The 21,105-nt window shown below is 44.4% G+C and overlaps 1 protein-coding gene across 6 annotated transcripts in view; it reads right to left on the bottom strand.

Moving 5' to 3' along the window:
• Positions 1-16,160: 16,160 nt before the first annotated feature.
• LOC309633083 (phosphoserine aminotransferase) overlaps positions 16,161-21,105 on the bottom strand; it is a 50,945-nt gene continuing 46,000 nt past the window's right edge. For all 6 annotated transcript variants that reach the window (XM_082401484.1, XM_082401487.1, XM_082401489.1 and 3 more), the window contains 2 exons: positions 18,020-18,157; positions 16,161-17,340 (listed from right to left, as the gene is read on the bottom strand). In XM_082401484.1, coding sequence (XP_082257610.1) covers positions 17,235-17,340; positions 18,020-18,157 — 244 coding nt within the window. In that variant the 3' untranslated portion in view covers positions 16,161-17,234. The remainder of the gene's footprint in view (positions 17,341-18,019; positions 18,158-21,105) is intronic.

Raw genomic sequence — 21,105 nt, 5'->3', positions numbered from 1 at the left:
CTAATCTGTTCTCTGTTTCTGTGAGCTCAGTTTTCTTCGATTCGTATACATGAGATCATACAGTATTTGTCTTTCTCTAATTTCACTTAGAGTAATGGCCTCAAGGTCTGTCCTGGCTTTTTTTGCATCTGGTATCACAGTTAAACATTCAGGACCATGTTGGTGTTGTTACCAGGTCCTTGTCAGGTGTCATGGGCTGAGTTGTGTCCCCCCCAAAATTCACAGGATGAAGCCCTAACCCCCAGTACCTCAGCATGTGACTGTATTGGGAGATCGGGCCTTTAAAGAGGTAATTAAGTTAACATGAGGCCATTAGGGTGGATCCCAGTCCAATCTGACTGGTGTCCTTATAAGGAATGGAGATTAGACACACAGAGAGACACCAGACCTGCCCAGAGGGTAAAAGCCATGTGAGGACACAAGGAGAAGGCAGCCCTCTGCAAGCCAAGGAGAGAGGCCTGGAACAGGTCCTTCCCTCATGGGCCTCAGAGGAAACCAACCCTGCTGACACCTTGACCTTGGACTTCCAGCCTCCAGAACTGTGAGAAATAAATTTCTGTTGTTTAAGCTACCCACACCGTGGTGTTTTGTTATGACAGCCCTAGCAAACTAATACAGATACCAAAAAGTAACACGGAATGAGGCCTGGAACACCTACCACTTACATGTTGTTTGCTACATGCCAAATACTAACTCGATCCTCACCATAGCCCTATGAAGTGGGCACTATTATTCTCACCGCCATTTTACAGACAAGAAAACAGGCACAGAGAGGTTCAGTGAATTGCCTAAGGCCGTACATCTGACATGTGGAAAAGCTGGAATTTGAACCCAGTCACCAGTCTCGGAGTTCTCTGTCTTGTCTCAATTTTCTACCTGTTATCCCCCAATCGATCATCCACAAACCTTCCAAAACTGGTCCAGGAGGCAGGGTGGAAGGCAAACCTGAGGATACTGTGCCCCACTCTTGAGAGGCAAGGACTCACAACCTGGGAAGCTTAGGAGAGACAAGGAAAGCTGGTTCATCTCAGAGGCCCACAGATGGAAGGAAGAGACACCCGGGCCTGGTGGACCGAAGGCCTGGAGGCAGTAAGGCTTTTCCCATGATGGCTGTCACCCTGATCCACAGCTCTGCAAGACACAGCTCTGCCATCAGGTAGCCTTGGGTTCCTCCAGGCACGTTGGCCTTATGAGTACATGGTATACTACAGGCTGCTGGAGCATATTGGATGTAGAGTCAGAAATGGTTCACTCCCTCTCCAGCAGTCATTTCTCCAGAACAAGCAGGGAAAAGATACCAGAGACAGGGAGGTTCACCTTCATCCTCTAGACCCGGGTTCCTCAGCCCCGGCTCTAGTGACATTTTGAGCTAGGTAATGTGTGACTTTGTTTCTTTGTTATGTGTGACTGCCATGTGCGCTGTAGGATGTTTAGCAGCATCCCTGTCCTTACCTACCAGTAACCTGCCAGTAACACATCAGCTACTTGTGACAACCAAAAGTGTCTCCAGATATTGCCAAATATCCCCTAGGGGACAAAATCACCCCCACTGAGAAGCACTTCTCTAAGAGAAACAGAAAAAGGTACTTCCTCAAGACACCATTTCCATCTGTCAGAAGGCTGTCATAATAATATATGCAAACATTCTACATTTATGGTGTTGTACAGTGCACAACCTGCCCAACTGCCCATGGTCATCCACCTCCTCCCTCCCTCTCCTCAAGCTTCACAGGAAAATGAGGCTAATCTGCCCTACACTTTATCATTCCTTTCTACTTTCCCATATTTCTGAGATAATATAAGGAACCCGAGGGCTTCCTGACCTAAACTTGGGGTTCAGTTCGGGATTGACATTTCTCCACCCTGAGGTAAGGATTAAGAAAATAAAACCTGTGCTGACCCTTCTGATTTTCTAGTTCAGCCATTAATGTGACAGGCACGAGGTGCTGATAACATTTTTTTCTCCCTCATTGCTGAAGCAATAGATAATTTTATAGCTGTGTTCTCCTATCCCTAAAGCAGGCAGTATTAATTAGGAAATAAAGCAATGACAGGGTGTGCGTTAATGGGCTATTAATGCCTGCGGTGGGTGCCCGGCATGGTCTGAAGCCAAAGGCCAAGCGATTTCCACCGCCCGGTAAGCGCACTAATGGCCAATTAAAGTCCATCCTGAATCGGTTCTTTCCTCTTGGTCGGGAGTTTTTTCAATTTAAAAAGTAGTGAAGTTTCTAAGTATGCATAGGTTTGTTTTAATGCGATAAGAGGTGAATCCGCCCACAGAGGATAAGGGGGAGAAATCAAAGAAAAGACTGGAGTGTCAGGGACCGACACACTGGCCCTCAAGGCAGTCCCTTGACCCTGTTTGCTAGAGGCAAGAGGCGCCTAGTGTGGGCTTTTTTACTCCACCCATTTCTTTCCTGTGTGTTCAAGATGCAGGAGGGAAGGAGGCTGACATTTTTGTAGGAGCTTTTGTTTTAGAGACTATTTAGTCTTGTTGACACCATATCTTCTAACAATACTGGTCTCCTAATAAAAATAAGCGCGAAGGTAACGCACACTGGGTGTCTCCCATGTGCCTGTGCATGCATCTATATCTCACTGAACCCCCGTAGAGAGGGACTTTGAGTGTCCCCATGCTGCTGGTGGAGAAAGAGGCCCAGGAAGGTTCAATAATCTACCTAAGATCACACAGAGGGTGGGAGAGCCCGTTTTTAAACCATCTGCCTCCGATTCCAGGTGCCAGGGGGCAGACTCTCTTCTGCTCGCCTGGAGGTGAAACCATGTGTAATGATTAGTCAAATCCTGTCTTCGCTCATCAAGGTAGCTTGAAGGCTTGCATGTCCTCCAAGTAGCATGCAGCATAAGCAATAAGATGTTTGCCCAGTATTGTCCAGGGACTTGGAGTCAGCTGTCTCTAGTTAGGCTGAGCTGGTTAAAACTGGATAGGACCACTGATCTTCCAACTGGGTAAGTGCCTTTTGACCTTCTGCCATCAGAGGGCTGCAAACCCCACCCTGAGAACGTGCTGAGGCCTGTAGCCTAGTTACGCCAGCTCAGAACAATGATGAGCACACCTTTTCCCAATCACCTTTCCTCATGCTCCCCAAGCCTCATACTGCCCTGCTTCTTTATTCTTTCTCCCATAGATACCCCAAGCCCCTTGCCTTTGGGGAGGCAGATTTGAGACCTATTCTCACGTCACTTCCTCACTTGGCTGCCTCGTGAATAAACCTCCTCTTTGCTGCAAACCTCAGCATCTCAGTGTTTTGGCTGCTGTGCCTCAGACAAAATGGTTGGGAGCAGTGGTACAGGTCCCTGGCCTGTGAGGGAAGCTGGTTACTAGTAGTCACGTTGCGGATGTTTTCTCCTCCCGGGGGGCAGACGTCCTGCTCTACCGGAAAGAAGGGAGAAAGGCCAGAGCTGGACCCTTGCTCTCAGGGTCACCGTCACCTAGGAGCTTGTTAGAAGCACAGAATCCAGGCCCCACCCAGAACTACTGAATAACAGCCTGCATTGAACAAGACCCACAAGAGAGGCACACCCATATTAAAGCTGGAGAGGCACCAAGCTGGAGTCCAAGTAGCTCACCCCTACGGTCATCCTCTTCTCCGCAGCTAATGAAAACGAAGCAAAGATTCATCCCGAGCCTACTCTGCCTCAGTCACTTGGATATCACATGAGCTCATTTAATCCTCCCCAGAACCTGCAAATGAGACTGAGGGTCAGAGTGGTCAAGCACCCAAGGTTCCATAAAAGAACACGACCAAGGCTCACTGGAGCCCAGACCTCCGAAGAAGAAGGCCCCTGGGCACAGCATGGCACCACAGCAGCCCAAACCGTGGGCCTGGAGGGGAGGCCACGGTCCCCACGCAGAGTTCACACCATTCGACAGATGCCCACAGCAGACCACAAGGCAATGTGAGAAGTAAGTTCTGATGGTGGAATCTCTGAATTTTGAGATTTAAAGAAAAAAATCTGTTTTTCTGGGCTGGTTAAAACAGTTCTACTAAGGAGTAAAGAGAGGGCATCTCAAGGCCCCTTCTGGACTTAGAGTTTAATGCCTATTTATTGAGAACTTCTCTGTGCATTTGCTCAGTCCTACATCAAGATGAAGTTGTTCTCTGTGCCCTGAAAGCTTAGGTTCTAAAAAGGCCACAGAAATGGGTGAGACGTAAAAAATGCCAGAACAATGCAATGGCCTTAATCAGACTGTCTTTGCTTTGCTTTGCTTAGAAGTCACTGACTTTAAATTTAATATAGTGTCATGTCTTTATTTTTCTTGAAGTCTTTTTTTTTTAAAAGATCATATAAAGATTTTCTTCCATGGTAAGACTTTTATATTGTATTTTTCTTAAAATGGAGTATGGTACATTTACCCTCCATCAGATGATTACTTATAACTCACCTTGCTTTATTAAGAATACCGCTAGAGGCTTCTATGCCCCTAGTAATAAAAATATATTTTCAGGCCCATTCAAACCAATGAAAATCCAAGTTTTCAGAGCACAAGATAATGAAAATTCTCTAGATCGGTGTCTTTTACTTCTTTTAATCTGTTAACAGACCCTAAGTGTCTCAGATGAAAGGTACTGTAGGGTGAACTGCCATCGTTAACAGCATTCCATATAGGTAACTCTTGATTATTCCAATTTCTCAAAAATTTGAACACTTTTACTGCCTCTATAACATCTCTAGGGTGTGTGAAAGAAAAAAAAGAGGCCTGTACAATTTAGTTCTCAAAATATACACAGAAATATTTTGCACATACAAACAGGGAAACCTTATAAATAATGTATGAGGAGCAATGTAATGTCGATAACGGAACTACTCATTTCGAAAGACAACACTGTCACCAAGTGTCCCCTCACCAAAACTGATTGGGAATTTTTAGAGGCCGCCAAACCAGAGGTGGAGATTTATAGGAACCTGGGAGGTTTGAAAAATGGTTTTGGACGACCTCCTTGAGGAAGGCAACAAGCGTCATCCCAAATTGCAAAAATGGCTCCAGGTTGACTCCTTGTGTCCTCACTCTTTCAATGTGACATTCCAACTTCTCCCATCAAGAGATAGAGTTGATTTTCCCACCCTTGAACTTAGGTGACTTGCCATGGCCAATAGAAGGCAGCAGAAACGATGGTGTGCCAGTTCAGAGCTAGGTCCCAAGATGCTTCTACACTCCCTCTCGGAGCCCTGCTACCCCCATGAGCACAAGCCCCAGTTACTAGCTGGGGCATAAGAGGCATGTGGCCCAGTCAGGCCCCCGGCCCGGCTGACAGCCAGCCCCCAGCTGACCCCACAGGTGTAGGAGCAATTCCAGCCATTATAAGCAGGGTTGTGAGGAAGAATTAAGAGCATAAGTGTATGCTATAATTTATAAACCACTCTGTCAACCTACGACATTATTTTTCAAAAGCATTTTTGTTATTTTGAATCCCTGCATGGACATATTGAAAACAGCACTCCAATGATTGTTGGAGAGCAAAGGATGCAAACTGAAATTGAGAGTAAAATATATTAGTTTATCCAGATTCACATATTTGTATAAACTACTAGAAAATCATCTGAATAAAAACAGACAGGAATGAAAAAAACAGTCTAAAGAACACGGGTGAATAAACATGTCAATTTAACACCAACTAGTACATCAAAGATGTAATGGAAAGTATATGTTTGGTTCTCTGTATAATTTTGTATAATCTTCATCACAAAAGCATTATTTGATTTGTACATACTTGGAAGAAAACAAAGCATTAAGATTATCTGCTGGTGTGAAAACTGGCCCCTATACACAGAGGGCAAGGAGAGACTGAAGAAAGAGGCAGCCCGCTCCAGACTAGTCGGTGGCAGTTTTAACAAGCGAGGGAACCTGCTTACAAGGCTTGCCTTGATCAGCCAAAAGACAATAGATCTCAGCACCCACCCGCCGGAATCTTGAGTTTACACAGAGACCTTAACAGGGTTCAGTCACGTATACTGTCCACCTGGTCTCAAGAACACATTACTCTCTCAAGCCTGCGTTCTTGAAAATGGTTCCCACTGTGGGAATGGTGGGCAGAATGCACATTCCAAGGCCAGGGGAGGGAGTGAGGAGTCTCTGATTGCCCGGGTCCAGCTCTCGGGTCAACTGGCGGTTATGCCCTCTCAATGGCCTCCTCTGACATTTCAGCAAGGAAGGATGCCAGAAAAGATAGCCTAGGGCACAAACCACTCAACTTGTTATCACGAATGCCAGGGCAACCCAAGCAAGTGGATATACAAGCCTACGTAGGGCCTGGAAGTAGGAAGCATTGGGGGACTACACCTGGGCTGGTACTGACCTCCCTCCCCAAAGGGACAAGGAGAGCAGAAACCTGGATGGAGTCAAGAGAGAGAACAAAGAAAGGCAAGGTTAGACATGGAGCAACGTGTGGATCCAGGAGCATGTGTCTCAGAACTGCCGGGGCTCTGCAGACCAGCTGCATCCCCATTCTCCTTGACTCTCAATGGTATAATTAACTCAGGGTGGGCTCATTCCGGCTGCCAAGTCACTTCCGCCTGTCCATGGAGTTGACAGTTACTTGCTCACAGTGAACCAACCTCCCTGGACCTAACAGCTACTGCAGGAGGCGGTGGTGGAGAGCAAGGTGACGACAACGACCAGATGCGAAGGAGCAAGAGACACTCAGTGGACCGACTGCGTGGATTGATGGTGTGGGGTTAAGTCTGCAGAGCTAAAGGGGGCAGATGTAGAAAATGCAAAAGGGAAGGGGAATCATGAGGATATAGTCAAGCCCCATCACATGGATATTTCATCCATATATTGTATACAAATTCCATTAAATTTGCTCTGAATGCAAAAGAGAGAACAAAATTATCATTTAAACCACGTCAGTGATTTTATTTACCAACTCATTTGATGAGTTCATAGCCCAGGGTCAGAGGGAAATGGGAGCTGTGAGTCTCCCATCTCTCAGGAAGTCTCAGGCCTCAGAGGCCCCTCATAGCCAAAGTACCTCACCTTTTGCACTTTTCAAGCAACATTATTCCTAAGTGCGAGTCACCCTCTTCATCGGGTTCTCCAAGAAACAGCAATCTCTCCCAATGACAGAGGAAGAATGGGCTACTTTGGCTTTTTGAGAAACAATATGTAGTTCTCCAAAATGGTACCCGCCTGCGGGATTTTTCAAGAAAATTAATCACCAGTAGTGATTTGTTTGTCTTCACATAATGTATGACCCAGATGTGCTGAGAAAGAAGAAAAGGACGAACGAATCAAGGGCAGCTGATCCAAGGAGTCAAGGGGCAACTTCCACAGCCTACGTGGAAAGCTAGAGAAAGGGAACATCCAGCTGGTGGGAGCTGAAGACAGGGGCCAGTCCTCCTTGGGCTCGGGATGCCACCCTCTCTTCCTACATCTTCACGCTCTCCTTCTCTGTTGGCCCCTCCCAGCAAGAGTTAAAGAGCCACAAGGAAATGCCCTCCTCCACTCTATTCTCGTGTCCTTCTATCCACCCCTCCCTTCTTTCCCTTTGCCATCAATGTCTTGACTTGCCCTCCATTGCTCCCCTCCCATCTACACTGCGATCTGGTTTCTGCCCCACTACTCTCATGAAACTGATCTCCTTGAAGCTCCCGATGATTCCTCCGTTGACAAGTCCAGGGGACTACTTCTCAGTCCTTATCTATGTGACCACCAAGCCGAGTTAGATCTTAAACAACGTCTCTGTCTTGAAAATCTCTTCCCTTGGCTTCTGCGCCTCCCAACCTTTCTGTCTCTCGGCGCCCTCCCGGTCTCTTGCTGAGCTGATCCTCCTTGGGGTATTTCTCGGGGCTCTGGATTAGGCTCTCTGCTCTTCATCCTCTATGCCATCTCCCTGGAGGACCTCATCCTCTCCCCTAGTTTCCATTACCAGCTAAGTGTGTCTCCATCTAAGACCACTCTCTGCACCTTTCAATCTATATACGACTTCCTGTTAAACGTCTCCATTTAAATGTCTCATAAGGCACCTCAAATCCATCACGTCCGTATTACTGAATGTCCACTCAGAAAAACAGCCCGTGACAGGCAGTTCAATACGACAAATTTCATACGGTGATGAAAAAGCTAAAAGGCCAAATGGGATGGTGAGACGTCCCAGAGAGTCACAGCAGAGGAAACCACACCCACCCCACTGCTGGGCTGGAGGGCAAAGAAGGAAGTGGTGTTGCCACAGCTGCCAGGCAGAAGCTGGAAGCACAGAGGGAGTGGCTGCCTGATGGGGCGGAGGCTCAGAGCACAGCGGCCACCAGCCCTGCTGCAGCTGCCCGAACAGAGAGCGGAGGGCGAGGGAAAAATACGTTGGCTTCTCCCATCCCCCTGCCCTCCAAACTCCGGCCAATGCTTTCCATTGGCTGAACCTACCTGGAAAAGAGTTGGCGAGGAAATCTGGGCAATGGGGTTTGCAGGATCAGCCCTGTGACACGGAGCAGAGCAGTGGAAAGGCAGGGAGCCGGTCTGAGGCAAACAGGCAAATGGCAGCGCAGTACCCACTTCTCCCTACCTCTCCTGTGCCACTGAGTGGAACCATCTTCATACGCGACCTTTCTCTTCCCTCATCTCCCACATCTACCCATCCATCCTCTAAGGAGCTCATCCATTCCTCTCTCTTCCTCACAGCCGCCGCCATCACTCACTATCGTTACCGCAGCAAGCACCGCTCTGCCTTCTCCTGTCTCCAGACTCCCTCTTCGAAGCAGTCACTACACTCCAGCCGGAAGGATTTTTCTCAAATGCGTATCTGACGTCACTCTGCCGCTTCAGGTCCTACGATGGCTGGCCCACTGTGCTTAGGATCCAGTCCACATTCCATGGCAGGACGTCATCGCGTCTCCAGTCTCCCCTCCCCTGACATACGCCTCCACCCTCCACGTTCCCACATCCTGAACCTCAGGCCCCTGAATTTCCTGGGGCAGCTCGCAAGTCAGGGCCTTCACACGTGCTATTCTCTGTCTTCACAGAGCCCTCCCCTATCCTCCACGTCTTCTGACTTAACCCCTCTCGTGTTGGCCTCAATGGCAGTGCTTCTAGGAAGACTTCCCTGGTTCTCCTCACCTGTGCTCCCTTGCACCCAACACTTTCCCCGGTGGTAGGGTTATCAGATTTAACAAATAAACCACGCAAGTTTAACCGGGTGTCCTGTATTTTATCTGCAACCCTACCTGATAGGCACTTGTCCCAGAGTATGACAATTGCATGTTGACATCTTAATTTCCCTTCTAGGCTCCAAATCGCTTAAGGATAATGAACTTGTCAACATGATTCCTCATTTTGCTAAATAAATAGGTAAAGTTGGATGAATGGATCAGTGACTTGTGGATGGGAGTTTTTACTTGAAATAGTATAGAACTAGACTTCAGCCCTAAACAGGAGAGATGCTGAAGAGACTAAAAGGAGGCTAATGACAATTACTTACCCAAGTGGAGGCTCCTAGGTTAGTTCTGGGCCAGGCTCTCAGGGTGTAAGAGAAGAACTTGGAGGTGGAAACTGTACACTAAAGGGAAATGACAAGAAGGTATAACTGGAAATGATTATTTAAAGCCTTCAGCCTGCACAAAGCTAACAGACTAACTTCAGCCTGTTTGGGCATTGCTCTGGCTCAGTTCTGAGTCCTTCACACAGCTGGAAAGTTTATGCTCCTGCTGCTGGGGTTAAAACAGTGGAAAAGGCCAGAAGGGTGATGCCAAGGATCGTCGTACTCTGTTTACCTTGCAATGGTTTTCTAATAGAAAGCTTAAATCTTGCTATTTTCAGACCCGGTACCCAAGGGCCAGTACGTAACAAATATGAAAACAGTGAGAAAGGTGGTAGAAAGGTAAATTAGAGCACACCATCTAAAGAGGCAGACTCTACTGGCTGCAGACAAACCTCCATGCTGAAATGCAGGCCCAAATTTTCTCCCCCTTCAAGAAAAGACAGGAATCAGGATGTTAATACTTCATCTCATGATTTTTTTTAACGTGCCCGTTAAGTTAATAAGTATTAAATGGTTCAAACAAAACACAACTATAAGTTTATTACTCTGTGAGGGCTTCCAACACTCTGCAGTGGAATCAACATGTATCTCCAGGCTGAGATTCCCCTCGACTTGCAAACCTCAGGCAGATGCTGATTCAAATCCCAGAAGCCTCTAGTTGAAAATCAACGTCTAAGATGTTCTGCGGAATCTAGGGAAGCATTTGTTAATTTGCTCTGGGGCGAAATCTTCTATCAGTATCAATCAGGCGTGAATGTAGATAATTTTCCCATACTATCAATATAGTCATCTATACGTTTAGTCAACGTTTATTGAATATCGCATAGGGAAGGTTTGGTGGTCAGTAAATAGTGGAAAGAGGCCCAGAAGAACAGGGTACAGTCAGGCTTGAAATCCAGCAGGTACACGCCTCTGCTGCCATACCAGTTATTTATATACCTATCTACTACTTCCATCCTAGTTGGTTAACAGTCTCTGCCCCAGCCCTAGCCCTGTGGGCCTCAGACCCCAGCAGTGGGCCACTCATCTGTGGCCACCTACGGCAAGGTGGTGCTTTCCTGTAGTCGTCCTCCTTTGGCCACTTGTAATTTTGCCCTCTTCACGGTACCACACTAGTTGTTCAATATTTTGAGCATCACACACCAACTCTCTTAAGAGAAAGTAAAGTGATAAATGTCTCCCCAAATGCTCAGGTGGCTTTTGTCTCTCCCTAACCTCTTTTCTTGATTAACTCCTGCTCGACCATTCGGATCTCAACTCAAATGTCACTTCCCACTTCTCCGTCTGGACTGTGTCCCCCTGACACTTAGTCTCACAGCTCTGTTCTTTCACTTCATATCTTGTAACCATTTGCTTACTTGTTTGTCTGCCTCCCTGACTAAGCTGTAAGCTCCATAAGGGCAACAAAAAGCAGAACTTGTTTGGCAAACTGCACAGGCTTCTATATGGTTTAGGTGGGATTGGCCACCTACCCAGCTCCAAGGATGGGTCCTGTTGTATTCCAGCCAGTTAGCATGTCCCTTCCTCTGGGTCCTACTCATTGGCACAGGAACGAGAACCTGACCTAAGGCAGCCCAAGCAGAGTGAGCCTGGACACTCTGGCGGGGGAAGCAGAGCTATGGACCTGTTCTGAAGAGGCAATGTCACCAATGTGGTTATCATGAAGCATGACACGAAGGAGGACAAAGGCACAGAGTCCTAGAAAGGTAGCTCCAAAGAATACACACCATGGGACTCTGGAGTAAACTAGACCTGGGCTGGCCCTTGTCTTTGGACTTTTCAGTTACGTTAACCAATAATTCTTTTTTTTTTTTTTTTTTTGCTTTAGCCAGTTTGGACCAAGTTTTCTATCTATTGTGACGAACAAAATCCTAACTGATATATCTTGCCCCTGTATCCACAAGAACCTTGTTCATGGAAGACACCATATCTTGAACAATATGCCATTGGGAGAACTGGGGATGGCTTAATGGGGGAGGCGACTGTGTAACATCAGCTGGAGCCTTAATTTGAACATAGTTCTTTAGAAAATATGTTAGACTGCCCTAGATTTAAATGCATCAGAAATTCAGGAGTATTTTCCCTGGTGTGTTTTACAGCAGAATAGTTGCTACCTGAGGTTATTAACCTGCCCATCTGTCATTTCCTAAGAAGTCCTAAAGATTTCTGCTTTAACCCCTGGACTTTCAACCTAAAGAAACTATGGTTTTAAACTGGGGGAAGGAAACAGGAAAGAATGATTCAGCCTCTAGCCGCTTTTTACTCTGCTGGATAGGATCATTATTTTTTTCCCCCAGAATGACCTGTAACTTCCTACATTTCTTACGTTTCAACTTCAAGTTTCATTTCTCGGGATGCCTACAGCTTTTCACCTGGCTAGATGGAAGCCAAGATTTTACTTTTCTCTTGGGGGCCATTCTGCTAGGCTAGAGTCATTAGAAGCAACTTTAACTTTAGGTTGTTATATATAGCACATATTTCAAAGCATAATCAGGCTCTGTGGTTCATGATCTGGTTATTAGATTAAAGGTCTGTGTGGCCAAAGGGTTGTACCTCTAAAACCATTGAGAAATAAACAAACTTGACTAGACAGGGAAGGAAAAGTCTACAAGTTGTTCCCTATATCCTGATCAGGGGATTCTTTTCCTCCTTCCCTGGTTCACCAAAAAGCACACTTGCCCATACTGTTCACATTCTCAAAATATGCTTGTTACTCTCAGGGCTCCTGGAATATATATCCTCCAACAGTTGCCTTTCGACTTCTCAATGAACTGTTCTGCACACCCCTGCTTATATTTTAGGATTCTTTTTCCTTTGGGAGAGAGAAGAGTGGCTTGTAAAAATACTAGTGGAAAATAAGCATTAAGAATCACTTCACCTTCTCCATCAAATAAATCCACCTGAATTTCCAGTTCTGTGAACCAGATATGTGATTCAAAAGTTTGATGAAGAACAGAATATTCTGAGTCTCAAAATATCTCTCCATAAATTACTTATTAACTACAAAGGGACAAATAATAACTTGACAGTGGAGAAACTTCGTGGGCACCACCTTAACCAAGATGCTAATGAGACAGATGACCATCAGGTGACTCCTGTAAGGATGCACAGAGAGACACACTGTCACCTCTGTGGAACCCCATCCAAAGCACATAACATGAAACAACCATGAGGAAACAGGACAAACCCAGACTGAGGATCATTCTACACAACAACCAGCCTATACTCGTCACAAACTCTCAATAATATGAAGAACAAAGAGGCTGAAAAATTATTTCATACTTAGACCAAAGTGACATGAGAACTAAGTGCAACGCATGATTATAGACTGGTTCCTGGGCTGAAAAAATTAACCATTAAGGATGTTACTGGAATAAGTGGCAAAATTTGAATATGGACGGTAGATCAGTCAACAGTATCAACGTTAAATTTCTGACTTAGACCACTGTGCTGTGGTTTGGTAAGAAAATGTTGTTACGCTGAGGAAGTAATCACTATTTCCAGGTAAAAGGGCACAATGTCTCCTTACCCTTCAGGGGTTCAGGAGAAAAAAACATGTATATATGGAGAGACAGTGAATGCCAAAGCAAATAAAGCTAAATATTAATAATTGGTGAATCTAGGTAAAGCATATACAAGAGTTCTTTGTACTAATCTTGCAACTTTTCTTTAAGTTTGAAATTATATCTGTAACTATATATCTACCTCTACATAGATATGTAAAATAAACACACACAATTCAAAATAATGTCTCTCTTTGAAGAGAAACAAAGGCTAGGATACCAACAGGGATTGGGTCAGTAGATTCATTCATTAGGACCCTGAGTACATTTCTACTAACTTAAATTACGCTTTCATTTGAATAAAACATTTTGGATTTCCTTAAACTCAGTGCCAATTACTTATATATTTAAACACTCAAAGTATGAATTCCATACTTTTCCCCAAGTGAGGCCCAAGGCTGTCAATATTCTCATGTGCTAACAAGTAAGCAAGGCCAATTTCTATAACCTAACTATAGAACCTCTGTGTACGTAAACTTTTTCTAATATGCCCAGTTCCCTATTTTCTTAGAAAATCCAATTTGCTCTGGGATTTCAAATACCACAGGCTCTTGTTTTTGTCACAACAAACGAACTATTTTATTCTTTAGCTTCTTAGAAAGAAATTCAATAAATCTTTGCTCACTGCTAGCTTTTCTAGCTCTCTCCCAATATCTCTTTGATCAAGCTTTTCCACCCACTCTGGAAAAATCCAGGGGTAATTAGAACTTCTTACCTTCTTTAGCCCAAAAGGAGACAATTTATCACAAACTGTCATGGATTCCGATTCTAAATTACCAAGAGCCCAATTACTAACAGAGGCGAGGAATCTTCTTTCCAATTAAAGTGATTGATTTCTTTGCAGACGCAGTAGCATTTCACTTTTTAATTATGTTCATTCTGATCAAATGTGAGAAAATTCTTCTTCATTTTATTTTCCTTCCAAAGAACACGATACAACAAACATTAATCACAGAGTGATACAAGGCCAGACCTGCAAGTGCCTTCGGCAGAGCTGGACATCTATCAATGGGTCTTGTCCATTTTATGGGGTCTTAGTGGCTCCTTAAGCTCTAAAGGGGAAAAAAGGGAATAGTTATTGTTACATCACATAGTTCACCTAAGGGCTTGCCAAACCTTCCAGCATCTGCTAAGTTGTGACGAGACAGCATTAGATATTTAGATAAACACAGACTAGCGCAGAACAGAACAATTCCAATTTTGTTTCTTGTGCAGGCAAAGAACAGAGCCACAGGGCTGGGGATGAAGCAGTGTGTGGAGGTAAACATAATCAACGTGGGAACAAATCTGTTTTTTCTCACGTAGGTGGTATTAACATGATTATGTGTTGTCAAATTTTGAAAGAGAAAAATAGTCAAAATCAGTTTGGGAGAAGGACACTTTGGAGGATCTAAAGGAAGATGAGGCCACCAAGCCTTACACAGATTTCCCAAGGCCTGAAAGACACCTGTCTGTCCACTTTGCTTTTAATCTTAAAGACTGGCCAGTGGTGGCTCCCGCAGCCTGTTGACCCAGGGCCTGCATCCTTATCTCCCCTTCCACCTCTCTCCATGTGGTCAGCAGACTGGCATCCGTTCACTCACTTGACACATACAAAGGTCAAGGTTTTCGCTCAATGTGTATCTTCCAGCGATCTGTGCTCCAGACCACAGTGACTACCCTTTGTCCTGGTATGAATGCAGCTGCTGACCGTTTTCCAAACACTTTCACACAAATATAAAGAAGAGTCTGGGAGCCCTCCAAGATTCTAAATTTTAGTAAAAAATGATATTATATAATAAGCTTTTGAAAAATTAAAACATCCACGTATGTGAGACTGTACCTCTGCCTTTACTGCAGGCTGCTTGCGAAATTCAGGAAGCCCTGCCTTTCCATTCATTAAACGGACAGTCATTGAGCACCTCCTAAGGGCAAGGCAGCATGCCAGGTGATGGAGGTGGAGAAACAGGGCTTGTTCCTTGCTCTGATGGGGAAGGCACGTAAGCAGACACCCTCGGCACAGGAAAACACAGAATGGAGGTGCTGTGATGGGATAAAAGGGTCACGCTCATAAGAACAAAGGAAAAGAGCATCCTTCCAATGCAGGAGACACAAACAAGGTCAGGAGGTTGGCAGGTGTCTTGAAGGAACGTCAGTCTTGCTGAGTGGGGGCAGGAACTCCAGGCTTACCCGACGTAGCATGGGCATATATGCACGCCACATTCCAAGAACCAGAAACACAAGGAAGAAGAAGCCAGACCAGACACCACAAAGCTGTGACCATTGGGCTCAGAAGCCTGGGCTTTTTTATGAACCAAGGAGGAGCATGAAGGGGAAGTGATGGTCCAATGGGCTGTGCTGGTAGGGGCAGGTGGGGGCAGATGAGGCTGCTGAAATGATCCGCTGAGGGCTGACAGAGCTGGCTGTGGCAATGGGAATGGAAACAAGTGGAGATTCAAGAGATTTGGGGCCGGTACAAACCACAGGGACTTGTCACCATCATATGAATGGATGAGGAAGGAGGCAAAATAGACTCTGAGCACTATTCTATGTGAACACTTGGATGGCGTCCAAGCACTGGCTGGCTTTTGCTATTTAAAAATTTACTGTGGTTATTAGTCACATCCTGCACTGAGCCCTCGTTTTAAGCTCTTCAAACATCCCTGAGATAAGTGGGGGAGTTATTTCAATCCTCCTTTTCACAGATGAGAGAACCAAGATTGGCAAGGCTTAGCCCTAAGTAGGAAACCCAACTAACCCAACTAATTGGTGCAGAGCTGGGACGAAAGATCAGTATAGTCCTCATTACACAATCCAACAAAACACGAAGATAGCTCAATACTGTCCTACTGGCATGTTTCCAGCCTAAGTGGGACAAAGTTCATAGAACCTTATACCGTGAGCTGTGTTGTAACATGGTTTGTTGATATTGTCCATTCCAAAAGCCAACGGAAAGCTACCAGTATGCCGAATCATTAAAAACATGGATGTACAGGACTCAAGTCTTACACCTTTTTGAACAAAATACCCTTCACAGATGCTATTTTTAGACTCAAGTTTTTCCAACATAAAGTTTTTAAAAGAACAATCTGTCTAAAAAGCATGTAAAGAAATTCACTGACAAAGATTTAGTTGTTTTAGGACTTTAATGTCCTTCGCACGGTCAACATAAAACACTGACAATGGATAAACAAGAGGGGAAAAGACTCTTCAGCAAAGATCTTCCCGAACTCATGGCATCACTGGTCAAACACCATAAAGAGAACAGTCACGTGAACAAACAGTAAGGGAGTTTAACAGAGATTTTTAGTTTAACAGCATAACTGAAAAACAAAGAACCAACCAACCAACCAACCAACCAACCAACCGTTCTTCTACCCACTGAAAGGAAAGTAAAAGTGAATCAGGGAGCTTCCAAATCTTGTGAAGCAGCTTAGAAAGGGAGAGGGGAGGGGGAAGGGGAGGCACACAGCTGTTGAGAACGTAACACTCTAATGCACAAGGTCAAGGACCCTAACAAATTCTCAAAGTCTCAACATATATCAACAAGAACCGTATTATTAGAAATATAAATGCACAGAGATATAAATGCATAGAGATATAAACTATTTGGTATTAAAAACAGACCTTGCTACATAAACATATAGTATGTCACTTTTATCTCTTTATGAGAATAACAGTATAAAGAACGATCTCCAGTTTGCCTTTGAGTCTGGAACATCACAACACGGTCGGTGGTGACCTGAATTAATAGCTGCAGAATCCAGAAGACCCCACTACTGTCATCTTGCAAAGGATCAAAATTCAGCACCTAGAGGGCTCCACCCACCCTCCATGCTGTGTGTTTGTGTGTCTCTGAAAATAATAACCTGCAATTTGCATATAATTAAACTCATAGGCAGATTTGAATATGAGATCTAGGCAGAAAAAGTAGCAGCAAAGACAACAGTAGTTAGAATTTGGTAGAAAAGCAAGAGAAGATTTTTTAAAAGCTTCCAGTTCAAGTCAGAATTAAGGTTAAGTTTCAACAGCTTAGCATAGCTGTGGATGTTTTGCTGTTCTCTGAAAAAAGAAGAAAATCTATCATAAGCATGTTCATTCGAGAAAAATACTATGTTTGTTTAGTTTTTTTAGCCATGCCCAAGTGACTTTAAATTTTGTACATTGTTCAAGGGCAGAGTGTATATTCGTTAGGATGTGCTCATAGCTGGTGCATCTCCAAAAAATTCTTCATGAAGGTTGCCAGCTTCTGGACATCTTCGATGGTGACAGCATTATACAGAGAGGCCCGAATGCCTCCCACGGACCTAGAAGAACCACAGATGCAGCCGTTAAGAACAGGAGCATCTGGTTTAACATCAGGACGACCCTCCTTCCCGTCACCAGCTCCTGAGAGAGTCACGGCACCTGAGGCCATCGTGTCCAACCTCCCACCTGAAAGCCCCCGCAGGTGGCCAGGAGCTTCACACACCTCAGTCATTAGAAAATTCCTTTCTAACACAGTGAAGGACCGTCACGCTCACATGGAACCTAGGTTAGCTCAACTCTTCGATGAGCCTGCCGTACAGGGGGCAGGGAGCGGGCAGCTATTCTCATGCGTGAGAACATACATTTTTCATGGAGCTTACAGGATTAACTACTCTCTCTGATGTTCAGGGGAGCAACAGTGATCTGTTCTTACACTGAACAGGCTTGTGCCAGCTGCACCAGAGCTGGGATGGCACCCTTTGTGCTGTCAGAGCAGAGATTTTCAAAGGTAGTTTTGACCAAAGCTCCTAGAAGGTGTGGCCCCGCCATGCTCTCGGCCGTGGAACCGTGCTAAGGGGTCTGTAAGCAGCAGCAGGAGAACCCCCGTAACAAACGGTCTTTCCCAACTAGTTACAATAACTGCTGCTCCAGGATGAGCAGGCTCCTAGATGTGTTTCCTTCAGCGTCTGAAAACTAAACCAATTCTCTGACAAGCTTCTGGATGGGACATGTACTCACCTATGCCCTTTCAGGGAGATCATATTGAGTTCAAGAGCTTTGTCGAGAAACCTTTTTTCTAAAGCATCATCTCCTTTGGTGTTGCCAATGCGGAATGGAATATTCATCCTGCTTCTATTCTGGGGCTCCACTGGACATCTGAAAAACATGGTTTTTGTTCCAGCTATTTTTCTGCAATGTGCAACTGCCATTAACAAAGCAACAGAAAAAAAAATTTTTTTTTAAATCCAAATAAACCCATTTATATATTATACTTAAGCATTCAGTAAAATAAGAATCACATAATTCCAGGAAAATGAATATTATTTAATAAACAGAGAGGGATAATTGTAGTGCTGTATAGGGAAAATTGATTTAGATCTAAAACTTATACCCCAAATTAACTCTATGTCAGTTATTTGGTTATAGAAATGCAAAAAGAAAAAAAAAGTAAAGCATTAGTTACAAAAAATAGTTATGCTAACATATGAAGAAACATCATAACATTGGATTACTTGGACATTTTTTGTATGTTTGAACTATTTCCTCAAGTCAGCTTCCCAGAGTAAAACGGTTGGTGTGTGCACACACACACACACACACACACACACACACATACACCCCACACACACCCCCCCACACACACACACACACACACACACAACACACACACACACACATACCCCCACACACACGCACGCACACTCCCCCACACACAACACACACACCCACACATACCCACGTGCACACACACACACAAACACCACACCCACAAACACACACCCCCCCACACACACACCCACACACACACCCCACCCCCACACCCCCACGCACACACACACCCACACCCCCACACACACAAACACACACCCACAACACACACACACCCACACCCCACACACACCCCCACGCACGTACACACACAACACCCACACACACACACACCCACGCACACAACACACACCCACACACAACACACACACACAACACACACCCCCACACACACACCCACGCGCACACACCTACCCATGCACACACACACAAACACCACACCCCCACACACCACACTCACACAACACCCACACACACCCCATACACACACACCCACACACACACACACAACGCATTTACATGGTTCTTGACAGGAGTTGGGAATCAAATTCAGAACACATGTTTTGAAAAATATGAGAGTACATATTTAGAGATGGAATTAAACAAAATATCTGAACTAAAGCCCATCCAGAACATCATATATTCTGTAATTAATTACAACAGGTAAAGTTAGAAATGACCTATGTCCACCATAGAAATAAAATAAATTATAACATTTCTTTATAACTAAATATTAAGATGGCACATAAAAAGATAAATATAAAGATTAGGCTGCAAAATGGAAGTGGTTTATGATCTAACAAGTGAAAAGTTTTAGATGTTATGGCTACTCTAATTAGAGTATAAATGTGGATATAAAGATTCTAAGGAAGCAAAGAGAAATAGAAAATATTTGTGTTCAGGACGTGAGAATATGGGATAATTCTATGTTCCCTTTAATGTTACTTTAATAATATGTTATATATTTAAATATCATAATGGAGTATACTGAAATGTACAGGTGATTAGAGTAAGATTGTTCCCATCAACTTGCAATTCTATTGCCACTAGTTAGGGTGAAAGTAGACTACGAAGTAAATGTAATAAATGTGAACTGGATGCCCTAAAGCACAGCTGCTATCTAATCCAGTTTTAACTGTCAGCAACAAAAAATTTTTAAAAACCATTTTCCAGATGCAAACAAGAGATTAAAAACAGATCTGCTCCAGGACATTTATAATTTACTTAGGGAGACCACTCTTGCATATGCAACAGTGAGTTAACATTCTCTTATATGACTCATACTTAATTTCCAAGAGCCTCAGTTTCCTCATCTGAATATTGGGAATGATAATAATATCTCCATTTCATACTAGTTACGACAGTTCAGTGGTACAACATATATGAAGCTTCCAACCCATGGCAGCCACACAGCAATGTGAATGACCCTTTCTCTACAAGGCTGCAGAGAAAAAAAAATAAGTTGGTCCGAATAGTGGCTGTAAGATTTAAAAATAATGAGCAGCAGCTTTCAAAGCACTTAAAACACTGTATTGTCCCAAGCTGTGTGACCTTGAACAAGTTACTAAATCTCTCTGTTGTGCCTCTCTGATGTGAGGACTAAATGGCCACAAATTCTCTGCAGCCCTCCCAGCAAGAGGTGGGGTCTAGTGCTCCACACCTTTTGAATCCGGGCTGGCCTTGTGGACTTGCTTTGACCAAGAGACTGCAACAGGAGTGATGCTGTGCAACTTCCAAGCCGAGGCCTCAAGGGGCATGCAGCTTCTCTACCTGCCCTCTCAAAACATCACTGCCATGTAAGCAAGCCCGAGCCAGCCTGCTGGAAATAACAGGCCCAGCCAACAGCCAGCACCAGCTGCCAGACAGGTGAGGGGTGCCATTTTAGACTCTAGGTGAATCACCAGATGACTTTGGTTGAATAAGTGATCTCAGATGAGACCAGCAGAAGAAACCACCCCACTGAGCCCAGCCCAACCTGCTGACTGAAAAGAATCCTGAGCAAAAGAAATGGCCGTGGTTTTAAGTCACTGTCTTGAAGTGTTCTATGATGCAGAAGTAGATAACTGATAGAATTTAGAACAGTGTCTGGAACACATTCAATGCTATGTAAATAACTATTGAAGTCAATAAATTTGTCTTTTTATTCTCAGCACCTTACACAGGGCTCACACAGACTCTCAAAAATGAATGAGTCAAGTTTCATCTAGGATACGTTAGTATTTGACTTCAGTTTCTGATTTGGAAAGTAAGCAAGCCAAAATTATCTTCCATTGACAACCAAAGGAGACAAACAGAAGAAGAGATGACATGCTACTCTGGATTACAAGGAAGATATGTAACAACTCTCTCCATTTTCTCAAGCACATCCTATTTCATTCTTCCACTTCTACAGGGTGGGATTCATTAAAATTAAACAGCAAATAAAAGCAGTGTGAGGATGCCCCCATTAAAAGCTATGCTCGCCCCTCAGGGCACACACATAATTCCTGTTAAAG

The sequence above is a fragment of the Balaenoptera borealis genome (assembly GCF_965194805.1).
Source record: "Balaenoptera borealis genome assembly, chromosome: 8".
Lineage (NCBI taxonomy): Eukaryota > Metazoa > Chordata > Mammalia > Artiodactyla > Balaenopteridae > Balaenoptera > Balaenoptera borealis.
The sequence above is the reverse complement of the archived record's forward strand: the minus strand, read 5'-3'. Positions and strand labels throughout refer to the sequence as shown.